Source organism: Peromyscus leucopus, chromosome 9 (assembly GCF_004664715.2).
Source record: "Peromyscus leucopus breed LL Stock chromosome 9, UCI_PerLeu_2.1, whole genome shotgun sequence".
Lineage (NCBI taxonomy): Eukaryota > Metazoa > Chordata > Mammalia > Rodentia > Cricetidae > Peromyscus > Peromyscus leucopus.
In genome coordinates this window covers 82024618-82037674 of record NC_051070.1, presented here as the reverse complement: position 1 = coordinate 82037674, position 13057 = coordinate 82024618, and the positions used below count along the sequence as shown (strand labels likewise).

Below are 13057 nucleotides of genomic sequence, written 5' to 3'. Positions count from 1 at the left end.
AACCACAAGAGAAATTGGTGTTGGCTTTTTTCTTTCCCCAAATTTGAATTTTTATGGAGAAGAGTAAAGGTGCAATGTTTTCTCTTACACTTACTTGGCAGGGCTTAACAAAATGCTTTGTGGCAAACAGTATGGTTAACCACAGATTGTGATTATTTTCATCATATACATATTATATACACATACTCATGCATGTATATCTTCACACTGACTTCTAGTCATAATGCCAAGGCATCTGTTTCTATCATGTCTGCTGCTAATGCACTTCTGTTCCTCATGACAGGATTCGTTGATTTCATCATAAACACTGCCTTTTAAAAAATACATGTGAGATTCTTCAACAACAAAAATGTATGTCCCTATAAAGACTTTGGTTTTTGATAGGCTTATTAGCTGCTGTGCTCCAGAAAGAATTCAAGGAGATCTTTTACGTGACTGTTATAAATCTTTAGGACTGTTATAAATCTTCAGGATCACATGCTTTAAAAACTAGAGGGATAGAGAGTGACTCAGGGTAAAGGCACCTGTGACTAGTCTGATGATCTAAGTCTGATCCCTGGAGTCCACACTGCCCAAGAGAATTGACTCCAGTGAATTGTCCTCTGACCTTAACACGTCTGCTGTGGCACACTCTCACCCAACACATACACACAAAAAGTAAAACTACAACAACAACAACCAACCTAGAAACTAATTGAAATCCCCAGTTTTGAAAGTGCAGCTTCAGGGCTGGAGAGACTGCTTAGAGGTAAGAGCACCAGCTGCTCTTCAGAGGACCCGGGTTCAATTCTGAGCATCCACATGGTAGCTCACAACTGTCTGCAGCTCCAGTGCTAGGGGATCTGATGCCCTCTTCTGGCCTCCACAGGGCACCGGGCATGCGCATAGTGCACAAACATACATGAAGGCAAACACCCATATACGTTAAAAACATTGCCGATCATTCCATGTCTGCCATTGGCTCAGTGGGGGGGGGGGGGGGGGAAACAAGCATCTGCTAATTTTAATTTCCAGACGTTGTCAGATCTACTCAGAAGAAAATTACTCTCTTCCTGAGAATCATATTCTTTCTTCACAGTGAAGGGGCCATTTGAGCTTATTAGAGAAAAAGGAGCGATTTTTCGAGGATGCTGAATAGAACCAAGCTTGTTTTCCCATTGTGCTTCCAACCATTTCGGGCTATTGGGGAATAAAGCAGTCATTTATGTTAGTGCAGATTATGAGTTTGATTCTGGAGCTTCTCTTGTGAGAAGCAGTAACTGGAGCTGGTACTGACAAGGTGAACATCCGCTGACTGCTGCAGAAGGTTTGTGGCATTTTTGGCAACTCTTTAGGAAAAACAAAAAGCAAAACAACAATAACAACAACAACAACAACAACAACAACAAAAACAAATCGAGTTTTGTGTGATATAAAATAAGAGGTTAGCATCAACAAGCTTAAGATCAAATGGTCCTAAGAGTGATTCCTTGTTTCTTACAAAATGATATTTAAACTTGAGATTCAATGAAGTAATTGGGGAAAAAATGGCTAATATAGAATTTACCATGCAGGAAATTCAATTAAAGTCAGCCTTCTTAACCAGTAGCCTTTACTGCTACATTAGTGCTAAAACATGTCTGACTTTTTGAAAAGATATAATTTTCTTTGTAATTTAAAATTTAAAATGTAGATATATGTCTATGGGTTTTCTCACCCCAAAATAAAAATATCACTGCTAGGTGGTGGTGGTGCACACCTTTTGATCCCCAGCACTCAGGAAGTGGAGGCAGTTGGATCTCTGTGAGTTCGAGGCCAGCCTGGTCTACAATGCGAGTTCCGGAACAGCCAGAACTACACAGAGAAACCCTGTCTCAAAAAACAAGAAAACAAACAAACAAAGGTATTGCAGAAATGTTTATTAACAGAGTTTTACATTTTACATTGACACAATTCCTTTTTTCCAAGGTATGCACATTATTTCCCAAGAGAAATAAACAAATCCACACCTAGACAACTTGTTAAATCTTATAACTTAGTTAAATACTGAAAGCTGTCCGGTTAGTTCTTTGAGATTAGGAGATACCCGAGACTCTTAAAAAGATATCTGTTTGGGCCTTTCTTATTTGGAATTCAGCCTCTATGTTACTTCCAGGGGCAAGGTTTGCAGTATAAATTAACGTACAACAAAGCAGAAGAAACAGATTTAAACATTACTAGCAACTCACCTAAAAATACTCCTGTCCTATTTTACTAGTTATCAACGGACTTTGGGCTAGATCTTCATGATGCCGCCTTATCTTGGTAGCTGTCATAATTCCATGTAGCCTGGTAACTTTTTACACCCCTGCCCATCTCCGTAGCTTAGTTCACCTTTTTGTTGCTGTGGCTGAGAAGAGTGAGAATGAGAGAGCTTTTTCTATTTTTCTAGACGGGAAAGAAGGGAATCCTAAAGCGGAGAGTCTGCCTTTTGAGTAGGTATTTTAGAAATGCTGGGGGTCCAGCTGCTGCTGATTTTAAACCTGTGACTGTTGCCTGTTCTTTGTGTTAGTGGTGGCCCTTGGACTTGGAACTAGGGATGTGTTTGCTGCCTCCTTGTGGAAGCTTGATGTACAACAGCTGTAGGATTGGAAATTGAAAGCTTAGGGATGGGGCATTGCTTAGACTTTCAGAGGCTAACGTTACCCTTTGATGAGTTGACTCTCTGGGTGTCAGTCCTCTAGAGCAAAAAGGAGACGGGCTGTTTTTTTTTAAGATGCTAAGTGGAGACTTAAGAAATGGTCGTTCTAGGGCCAGGGGCACACGCCTTTGATCCCAGAATTTGTGAGACAGAAACAGAGGCCATCAAATTGTTGTGATGCCAGTCTGGTCAACATAATGAGTTCCAGGGAAGGTAGGGCTACGCAGTTATACATGAGAGAGACAGACAGAGACAGAGAGACAGTGTGCCAACCCACCAATGCTAGAGATCAGCACAGGGATATTTGTTATATTTTTCTTTGCATTTTCACGTATTAAAAATTGATTAAGCTGGGAGTGGTGGCGAATACCTTTAATTGGGAAATTTCTAAGAGTTCAAGGCCAGCCTGGTCGACATAGTAAGTTCTGACCAGCCAGAGCGCTCCCCCCCCCCCCAATTCTCTTCATTGACTGTTTCCTAGTTATATGTATCCTGGGAGATTGATTCTATATTGGTTTTATGCTTATCATCATGACTCCTGGGTATAAGCAACACATTGAGACCCACATATTAGGGATGGCAAGAGATCTAAGTCAGTGATAGCAGGGAAGGCCAGCAGTATGCTTTTCTTGTAAAACTTTTAGTGGTTTATTTGGAGAACTAAAATAAAACGGTCACATTAACACCTTCTATTTATTTTTCCAACAAGTAATTCCAAGGTTTTTTTTTTATTATTAATTATATATAATGAAACATCATCCAGTGTGTGTGTGTGTGTGTGTGTATTTCAAAACAAGAAATAAAAGAACCGTGCTTTGCAGCACCACGTACTAATGAGGCTTGCCTAAAGCAGGAGGGCTCTGGCAAGGCTTCAGCTGATGGCTGCTGACTAGCGGAAAGGCTGATAGGGAAGCATGAGGCAATGGGGCTTTTCCTGCTGAAGACATTAGACATTTTTTGGCTTGAGCAGTTTTTTAAATTTTAGCAGGGGAGACACAGGAGGTGGAATAGAATCAGCTGGAGATTGCATGCAAGGTGTTGCATTTTGACAGACACGGGCATTGTGGTGTGATGGGATTACTGTAAGGCTGTTGGAGGACTGCCTTAGCTGTTGTGTGTGTTAGTGCGGTAACGACCTCTGTAAAAACTGAGACCGGGATACAGAACAGACAAATTAACTGTGGGGTTTCCCTTCCAAAGGACACCGAAGCCATGAAGAGAGCGCTGGCGTCCATAGACTCCAAACTGAACCAGGCCAAAGGTTGGCTCCGGGACCCCAGTGCCTCCCCAGGTAACCCTGCCGTTCTTCTTTTCTGAACAATAAACAGCTAAAATATGAACAAATGATGGAAAGGAATGAACCCTTCTAACCTCAGCATCCCGAGGTAACTGTAATATCCATCCCATCAGAGTTCTTAGTAACCCAAACATTCTTGGGATAAAGGCACAGACCTTTATCACCTCTCATCATGAACAAATAAACAAAACTAAGCTGGCATTCTTTGAAAGATGCCTGGCTCACCCGTCCCCTGAATCAGAAAGGTAATTATTCTGAATAAAAGCTCTTTTTTGCTAGTTACAATTGGGCAGACTACCATTGATGTCAGCAAAGTACTCAAGTTAAGCAGATTGTACGGTGATGTCTATAAGAATTATAAAATGAACTTGGCTATATAAAGATAAGACCCAAGTAGGTTATTGAGCTTGGATTTTCTGATTTAATATTTATTCCAGTTTGGATTGTTTGAACAAGTGTGGCAAGCCTGATGGAAATTGGAGGTGGTGGCATCATCCTTATTCTTAGGTCATCCACGTGATATCTCCGAGCAGATATGGTGCCAAATGCCCTTTTCAGCAGGGCCTGTGGTGAAAACCTCACCTCAGGGTTGGGAGGCACTCCATGCCTGTTAGCTGTCAGACGGAAGGCCTTCTATCAGCTGTCTGTTCAGATCGTCCATTCCTTCATGAATGAAATGATTGTAAAGTAACCTTTCTGAATAATTGATGTACCTACAGTGTAAGATACTGAATATCTCCCTACTCCAGGGGACGCTGGGGAGCAGGCCATCAGGCAGATCTTAGACGAAGCTGGAAAAGTTGGTGAACTCTGTGCAGGCAAGGAACGCAGGGAGATCCTGGGAACCTGCAAAATGCTAGGGCAGATGACTGACCAGGTGGCTGACCTCCGAGCCAGGTAAGTTCCCTCGGCTTTTCCCAAACCAGTCGTGAATAACTCACTTCTAGTGAGGTGTTCGGGACAGAAGGCCTGCCACTTTGACTGAATTGTCTTTTGCTGATAACAGAACTGCAAAATATTCAAAGACTAGTAAAGTTAGAGTTCATTTTGTTGTGTTTTTTTTTTTTAAAGTTTTTTTTTTTTTTTTTTTTTTTTGGTTTTTCGAGACAGGGTTTCTCTGTGTAGTTTTGCGCCTTTCCTGGAGCTCACGTGGTAGCCCAGGCTGGCCTCGAACTCACAGAGATCCGCCTGCCTCTGCCTCCCGAGTGCTGGGATTAAAGGCATGCGCCACCACCGCCTGGCGTTTTTTTAAAGTTTTTAGCTAGGGTTTTATGAAGAATAAGCGGCAGAGTTGAAGTCTGACCAAATTAGTTCTCTTTTATAAAAGACAGATGGGTAGAAAGAGACCTCAGAGAGTAACAATAGGACTGAAGATATATCTCACTTGGTAGAATGCTTGTTTAGGATGCATGAATCTCAGGTAGTAACACCCATCAAGCAGGCAAGGATGGTATGCCTCGGATCCTAGAACTCAGGAGCTGGAGGCAGGAAGGTCAGAGTTCAGTGTCATCCTCAGTTGCCTATTGAAGGCCATCCTGAGCCACATGCGATAGTGTTTTTTCATTGTGTGTTAAAATTTATTTTTAAAACTGTTAATATTTTATTATTTTTGTGTATACACCTATATTGTCTGGGCCATCTCACAGGCCCTTGCAATTTGTTTTATTATCACCTTCTTTTTACCCTTCTCCAGTCTTGGTTTTTAGAATTCCCCTACTCCCAAGTAAGTATACTTAATTTGCTATTGAAATAAAACTCAGGTGAATAAAGATTTAAAAAAAAATTCATCTATGCCATTAATGAGTATATTAGAGACATTGAGAAGACTGAATTGTGCTGAGATGCCTAGTGTAGATGAAGTTTAATTCAGCTTCGAGAATGTCCTGAAACTTCTTGATCATTCAGATACACATATACATATGCATACCATATATAACAGCACAGAAACGGTCCTCAACATGCTCCATACCATTGTACTTGATCCAAAGTACTCATCTAACTGAGGATTGTAAAAGCACTGCTTTTGGAGCAGAATGAATTTTTTATTCCTATGAAACCATTCATTTCCACTTAAAAAACAATGCAGATGCGTGTACAATACCAGGCATTCTTTTTGTGGCATTGTAGATATAGAAGCCCCTCCAGAGGTGTATTTGAAGGGGGAGGGAACAGCTTAGATGTAGTCTCATGGCTCTCACTGAGCCTGGCTTCTGTTGAGAAGCAGACTTCCCTGTCAGAAGCAGCATGGCAGGAACTTTGAGAAAGGACAAAAAGCAGTCTTGTTCCCACTTGGAAAAATGCCAGGGCAGTTTGACAAGGTTCTGGGCTCTTCTGATTTTTCATTGCTGCCTCTTTGGTCTGCAGCCCTTTCACAGGGTGGCAGGCAGTTTTTACTTGGAATTCTCAAAAACACAGTTGTGAATATAAGCAAAAGAATGAGGCGGTTGTATGGGAGAGACCACTAATCTGTTAGGAGAAAAGGCTAGACCAGAGATCAGTAACTATCGCCCCCACTTCACACTGGAGCCTGTGTTATCCTTTCATGACAAAAGACTAGAAAGCCCTCTCTTCCCATTGTGTTTTTCTGACACATACCCAGCTGTTTTATCATTTTAATGGCTGGAGCACAGTAACTCTTTCTTCACTAATAGTCAGGCTTCTAGGTTTTAAGAATACATTTTTACCTGTGTAGAACTCAAAACTTTGTAGTTTGAATTTGGTTTATACATAGTCTTACCTTTTCACTTAGATCCATATACCAGAAGTATTCCTCATGACTAATTGCTGTATTTCAATGAGATAAAAGAAACCATGGGCAGTATTTCCTCAGTCTTCTATATTCTTGTCAGGTTGTGGGAAGGCCTCAAGTGAGGTAAAGGCTTATGTATACACTTGGCAGTACATTTATGGAGCTCATTACCTACAGTGTTAGTAGAGATGGACTTTTAAAAGGAGGGCAGAGGGGTTGAGCAGATCATTCAGTCAGTAAAGTACTTGCCAAACAAGTGTGAAGCTCCTTAGAAGCTACGCAAAAACATCAGACCTCATAGCATTCTGGGTCTATATCTCATTGCCAGTGAGGTAGAGACAGGCATGTTCCTGGAGCCCCAGCTGTCCTAGCCTAATCAGCAAGTTCTAGACCAGTGAGAAACCCTGTGTCACAAAACAAGGCAAATGACAACTGAGAAACAAACCCATACCCTGGCATACACACGTGGACACAAACATGCATATGTACACATACACGCAGAAAAAGATAGACATGGGACTGGAGAGATGGCTCAATGGATAAGAGCACTGGCTGCTCTTTCAGAGGACCTGGGTTCAGTTCTTAGCACCTACACAGTAGCATACAGCTGTCTGTAGCTCCAGCTCCAGAGGATTCGATGCCCTCTTCTGGCCTCTACAGGCACTGCATGCACATGGCGCATCAGCAGACATGCAGACCAAACACCCATACACATCAAGTAAGAATAAGTGCCATCTCAAAAAAATTTCTTTTGAAGATAGGTAATAGATTCATTTTAGAAGCTCAGATTAGGATGTATCATGTGATTCTTTAAAATGATAAAATTGTCACACCTATGATTGGTTTTATTGGCCTAGGTGGATTAAAATAATCTGAGTTTGGAAAAAGATGGCAAGTCTTACTTTGTGGCCTAGAAAGTCTGTTAAAGGAATGGTCTCTATTTCAGTCCCATCATTTTTTTGGCAAGAGTAGAATACTATTTCTGAGAGAAGGAAATATATCAGTTCTTTAAAGACTTCATAGGAAACAGTGTGCTCTTTTTGTACCGCAGTACTGACTTGTTACATAGTAATGGAAGGTACACATTAATATTATTGTTGAGGGGTTGGAGGGATGGGTCAGCAGTTAAGAACACTGGCTGTTCTTCCAGAGGACCTGGGTTCATTCCCAGCACCCACATGGCAGTTCACAACTGTCTGTAACCCCAGTTCCTGGGGATCTGGCACCCTCACACAGACCAAAGGTAAAATACCAAAGCACATAAAAAAAAAACATAAAAAAGAAAGAAAATTAAGAGAGAAGTCAGGAGATATTCCACGTTGCACATTTCTCACTAGCTCTTTGTCTTAGAAACCCCCATGTCAGACTTGCTTCTAAATGAAAACTATCAGCCAGGTGGTGGTGTATACCTTTAATTCCAGCATTCAGGAGGCAGAGGCAGGTAGATCTCTGTGAGTTCGAGGCCTGCTTGGTCTACAAAGCAAGTTCCAGGACAAGCAGAGCTTTACACAGAGAGCTGTCTTGAACACCCCTTTCCCCCAAAGAAAAGATTGTTAGGTTCATCATAATAGTGATGATAGTTTAGTTACATTAGTAGTTTATAAACTCATATTCTCAGAGTGCTTTCAAGTATATTTTTTCTTTCTCATTTTTTTCCCTTTCCTTTCTGCTACCCCCCTGCCACTTGACCTGGTATGGGGGACCTGCCCTCACCTTTTACCCCAAGGTACTTTTGAGGAGTGAGGGATAAGAGATTCAGATAGAAGGATAGAAGAGAGAGAAAAAGACAGAAACACAGGATAGCCTTGGGAGGGCCTGGATCCTTATCCACTGGCCTAGAACTTTATTTAAAAGGGCTTTTTGTAACAATCCCAAGGGGTGAGACAAAAGACCTCCCCCTTGCTAGATACAACCAAGTGTAGACCCTTCCATACACCTGGTACCCAGGCCCATGGTCTAATCATCCTCTTATGAATCCTTGCTGATAAAGCAAGCTCAGATCTCACTAGGAAACCTCTGTGGGCTCCCACAGGACCCTCTTCTTAATATTTTAAAATATTAAGCTTCCCATGAAGAGCTTGCAAGTAGCTGTAACAACCACAGCAATCCTCATAGCTGCCACACCTTCCAGAGAAGTAGAGGATGATAAAGATGGAATGTCCATTTTGAATGGGTCTGAGATGTCTATAGAAGTCTTAGCTGCACCAGACCCTTTTTTAAATCAATAAAGTCCTTATGCAGCCGCATCAAATAAATCAAACTCTGGATGCAACTGCATCAAACTTAACGACTCCCTTAGCTTCACCAAACATAAACAAGTTATCATAATTCTAACATAAATATTACTACTTACATCCAAAAGCAAACTCTTAATAGAACCATTAAAATTTAAAAACTTTAGCAAAAATACACTTTTAAGCAATTTCTTAATAGAATCATTTGTATTTCTTGCTAACAAAACATAGGATAAACTTCTGATGCAGTCACATCAAACTTAAATTCTCCCTTAACTTCGCCAAACCAAGATGCACCAATATCAATAGGTTAACATAATAACGCTAACACAATTATAATTCTTACAAACCTAAATTCAAAAGCAATACTCTCAATGTAACCATTTACACTTTAAAAACTTCAGCAAACATCCAAAAGCAATTTCTTAATAGAATTATATAAAACATAGAGTATATTGACACAAGTTAACATCAGTCTACTCAAGAGACAAGAAAATCTTTTTTTTTTTTTAAATTAGGTTGAATAGATCGAGGAATATTAACTCCCCCTTTTCTTTATAATTTTTTAAACTGCATCTTGAGCTTAAGTAAAAAAAAAAAAAATCCAAACACACAACCAGTTCCATAAACAGTTCCATTTTTAACACAAAACATTTTGTGAATCACCACAGTTAATAGAGTCTATATGAGTAGGCAAAGTCAAAATTGTCACATTGCAATGTAATCATTCTGTTCCATCTCATTTCTTAAGTCTGAAAAGTTCAAAAAATGAGTTCTGGTACCAGTCTTCCAAATATAAAGAAACCCATAACCAAAACCTTTTTGCAATTAACAATTCTAGTTCAAACACACGTCTCTGAAACTTTTGTTTTTAGTTACAGCAGTATCGTATGGCAGTCCTTCCCTAGTAACCTTGCCCAGAATTTCATTCAAAAGGGCTTTTTATAACAATGCCAAGCGGTGAGGCAAAAGACCTATGCCTTGCTAGATAGACCCTTCCAACCACCCGGTAGCCAGGCCTGTGGTCCAGTCATCCTCTTATGCAACCCTGCTGGTAAAGCAAGCTCAGATCTTACTAGGAAACCTCTGTGGGCTCCTACAAACTGGGAATTGAACTTGGGAGCTCACAGATTGAGGCAAGCTGTCTACAACTATGAGCCATACCTCAGCTCTGATGTATATTATCTTTACCGTCCCTTTTCCCCCTTCCCAGTGCTGGGGTCAAACCCTTATGCTGTCAAACACTGTACTAATAAGGCATTTCCTGTTAAAGTATGCTATTCTGATACTTGATGTTACTTTGTTAAATTAGCAGGGCAAATACTGTAGTGTTACTTACCTTCATTTTATGTTACTTTGGTTTTATAAATAAGAAAGAGAAGCTGCCAGGGATGTGGCACACCCCCTTAATTTCAGTACTTGGGAGTTTGAGGCCAGCCTGGTCCAAATAGTGATTTCTAGCCTGTGCTACATAGGCAGAGCTGGTTTCAAAACAGAGAAAACCCCAAAACTAAACACATTCTAAAGCCCAAGAATGTTAATTAAACATTAGAACAAAAATGCCACAGGGTCAAAAGGTCAGGATTTAGAAACGCAGGTCTAATTGATTTCACTGTGGTATATTCTCTCATACTATATACACTATGTTCTGAAATAATTCCAAAGTGTGTGTGATTCAGACAAGTTAATAGGCTACTCATTTTAAAGCACACATTTCTATAGTAACAAAGCCCTTTATAACAGTGAGAGCTCGAGCAAAATTTCCTACTGAAGTTTATGTTTGGTTCTATATCTATATATCTATATATAGATATATAGTCAAGAATAATTATCATCAAAATTTGCAAGCCTGGCTCCCAAGTCATTTAGATAGTTCCCTAATAGTAATGATGAGTTGGACATGGTGGTGCATGCTTATAATTCTAGCCCTTGGGAAGAAGAATTTGGAAGATGAAGTGTTCAAAGCTTCGTTAAGACTTGATCTCAAAAATACAAAACAGAATAAAAGCATGTGTTTTTGTAAGAAAAAGAGAAAGTAGGTGGTGTGGATGTTTTTCCTTTGTTCAGTTTTCTTGTGCTGTCTGAACTTACTGGGGAAATGAGAAAGACACACATGTTAATAAAAATGACATGTGCTGGGTAAAGGAATATTTGTTATTACGTATCTGAGAGGACGTAATGACTGTCTGTTATTCTGAGTAGAGGACAAGGAGCCTCACCAGTGGCTATGCAGAAGGCCCAGCAGGTGTCTCAGGGTCTCGACGTGCTCACCGCGAAAGTGGAAAATGCAGCTCGAAAGCTAGAAGCCATGACAAACTCAAAGCAGAGTATTGCAAAGAAGATTGATGCTGCCCAGGTGAGGAGGGTTCCTAAACAGCCCCTTCTCTTCCTACACTGCCCTCTGCCGTCCTCTGCTGTGGTGGATAATGGATGCTCCTTAGTGATGACAGCAGTTTCCAGTGGTAACATCTGTACCATCATAGTTGTAGACTCAGGTTTGTCTACATTTTGAATTAAAGGCCTTAATTTTCAGTACTTCAGCTAGTAAAAGGATCTCTGAATATGACAGAATCCTAGATTTTGAAACTGTTTCCTTTTTTCTTTTCCTTTTTTTTTTTTTGTTTTTTGAGACAGGGTTTCTCTGTGTAGCTTTTCGCCTTTCCTGGATCTCGCTCTGTAGTCCAGGCTGGCCTCGAACTCACAGAGATCCGCCTGGCTCTGCCTCCCGAGTGCTGGGATTAAAGGCGTGTGCCACCACCGCCCGGCTGTTTCCTGTCTTAGAATTCACTACTATATTAGGTCATAGTGGTATTCAAATTTAGGATTCTACTCTATATAAAACACCTTTCAAAGCATTTTACAAAAACAAATGCTTGAAAACTTGGGAAAAAAAGTCTGATTAATCCAGGACAGGATCCAAAACCATACAGAGAAACCCTGTCTCGAAAAACAAATAAGCAAGCAAACAAACAAACAAACAAACAAACAAAAAACCAACAAAAAAAAAAGTCTGATTAATTTAAAGATGGGATGAAGCTTATGAAGATATTTTATTCCTCTTTGTTGTTGTGTATCTTTGTTCTTTCTGTTTGGGTATCAAACTCAGGGCCTTGTGCATGTTCATCAAGTCAAAGAGTAATTTTAATGGAAATCAACAGGGCTGGTAGCATAGCTCAGTGGTAGGAGTATATGGCTGGGTTTGATCCCCAATATTTGGGGTGGTGGGAGATATGACATGATGGTACACAGACAAGAAGAGATGGAGTGATTTGATTTCACCCGAGCTAAGAACCTGTATAAAACAATGAGAATTACTGCTCTAAAAATGACGGCCATCATGCCGCGAGACTCGAGCTCTTTCTGGTGATTTGTAAGATTAACTGTGGCTCATGAGTAAATGACATTGCCCCCTTTGGTGTGTAGAATTGGCTTGCAGATCCAAATGGTGGACCTGAAGGAGAAGAACAGATTCGAGGGGCTCTAGCTGAAGCTCGGAAGATTGCAGAGTTATGTGACGACCCTAAGGAGAGAGATGACATCCTACGCTCCCTTGGAGAGATAGCTGCTCTGACCTCTAAATTGGGAGATTTACGAAGACAGTATGTATTTAATTTCTTAGTCTCACATTAGTATCTCTCTATCTCACCTCCCACACACTTTCTTTTCTGCTCTAGAAGCATGTAGAGTTGACTCCCCATAGCTTAAACGCATATATAATCCCCAAAATGTAGATCCTTGGACCCTTCCTCAGACATAATGTATGGCAAATGCATGTGGGATCCCCCATAGGCTAAAGAGTTAGTGACATGGCAAGGTCAGAGGTTGCCTCTGTGTATCAGCGATATAACTGAACTTTAATAATTTATTGCTGGTCATGGTTTCAAATGAGAACATTTAGCCTGCTGAGAACTCTAAGTTCTATTTTAAGTTCTATTTTCAGTGTTTCTAAAGTAGGAATTTCCTTGCTATACTGTGTTGGTTGCAGGTCTGTCCTAGACATGAGGAAAATCATGGTTGTAGTTAGCCATGAAAAGACTCCTGTGTGACTATGTGAGGGAGACAGGAGGCACACTTTCTCCCTCCCCAGCAGTTATATAAAGGATTCTTAAATGACATTT

The 13057-nt window shown here is 40.5% G+C and overlaps 1 protein-coding gene across 2 annotated transcripts in view; it reads left to right on the top strand.

Moving 5' to 3' along the window:
* The window catches only part of Vcl (vinculin), a 106226-nt gene that overhangs the window by 65451 nt on the left and 27718 nt on the right, over positions 1–13057 (top strand). For both annotated transcript variants that reach the window (XM_028879762.2, XM_028879761.2), the window contains exons 7-10: positions 3860–3950; positions 4706–4853; positions 11142–11295; positions 12363–12538. In XM_028879762.2, the coding sequence (XP_028735595.1) occupies positions 3860–3950; positions 4706–4853; positions 11142–11295; positions 12363–12538 (569 nt within the window). The remainder of the gene's footprint in view (positions 1–3859; positions 3951–4705; positions 4854–11141; positions 11296–12362; positions 12539–13057) is intronic.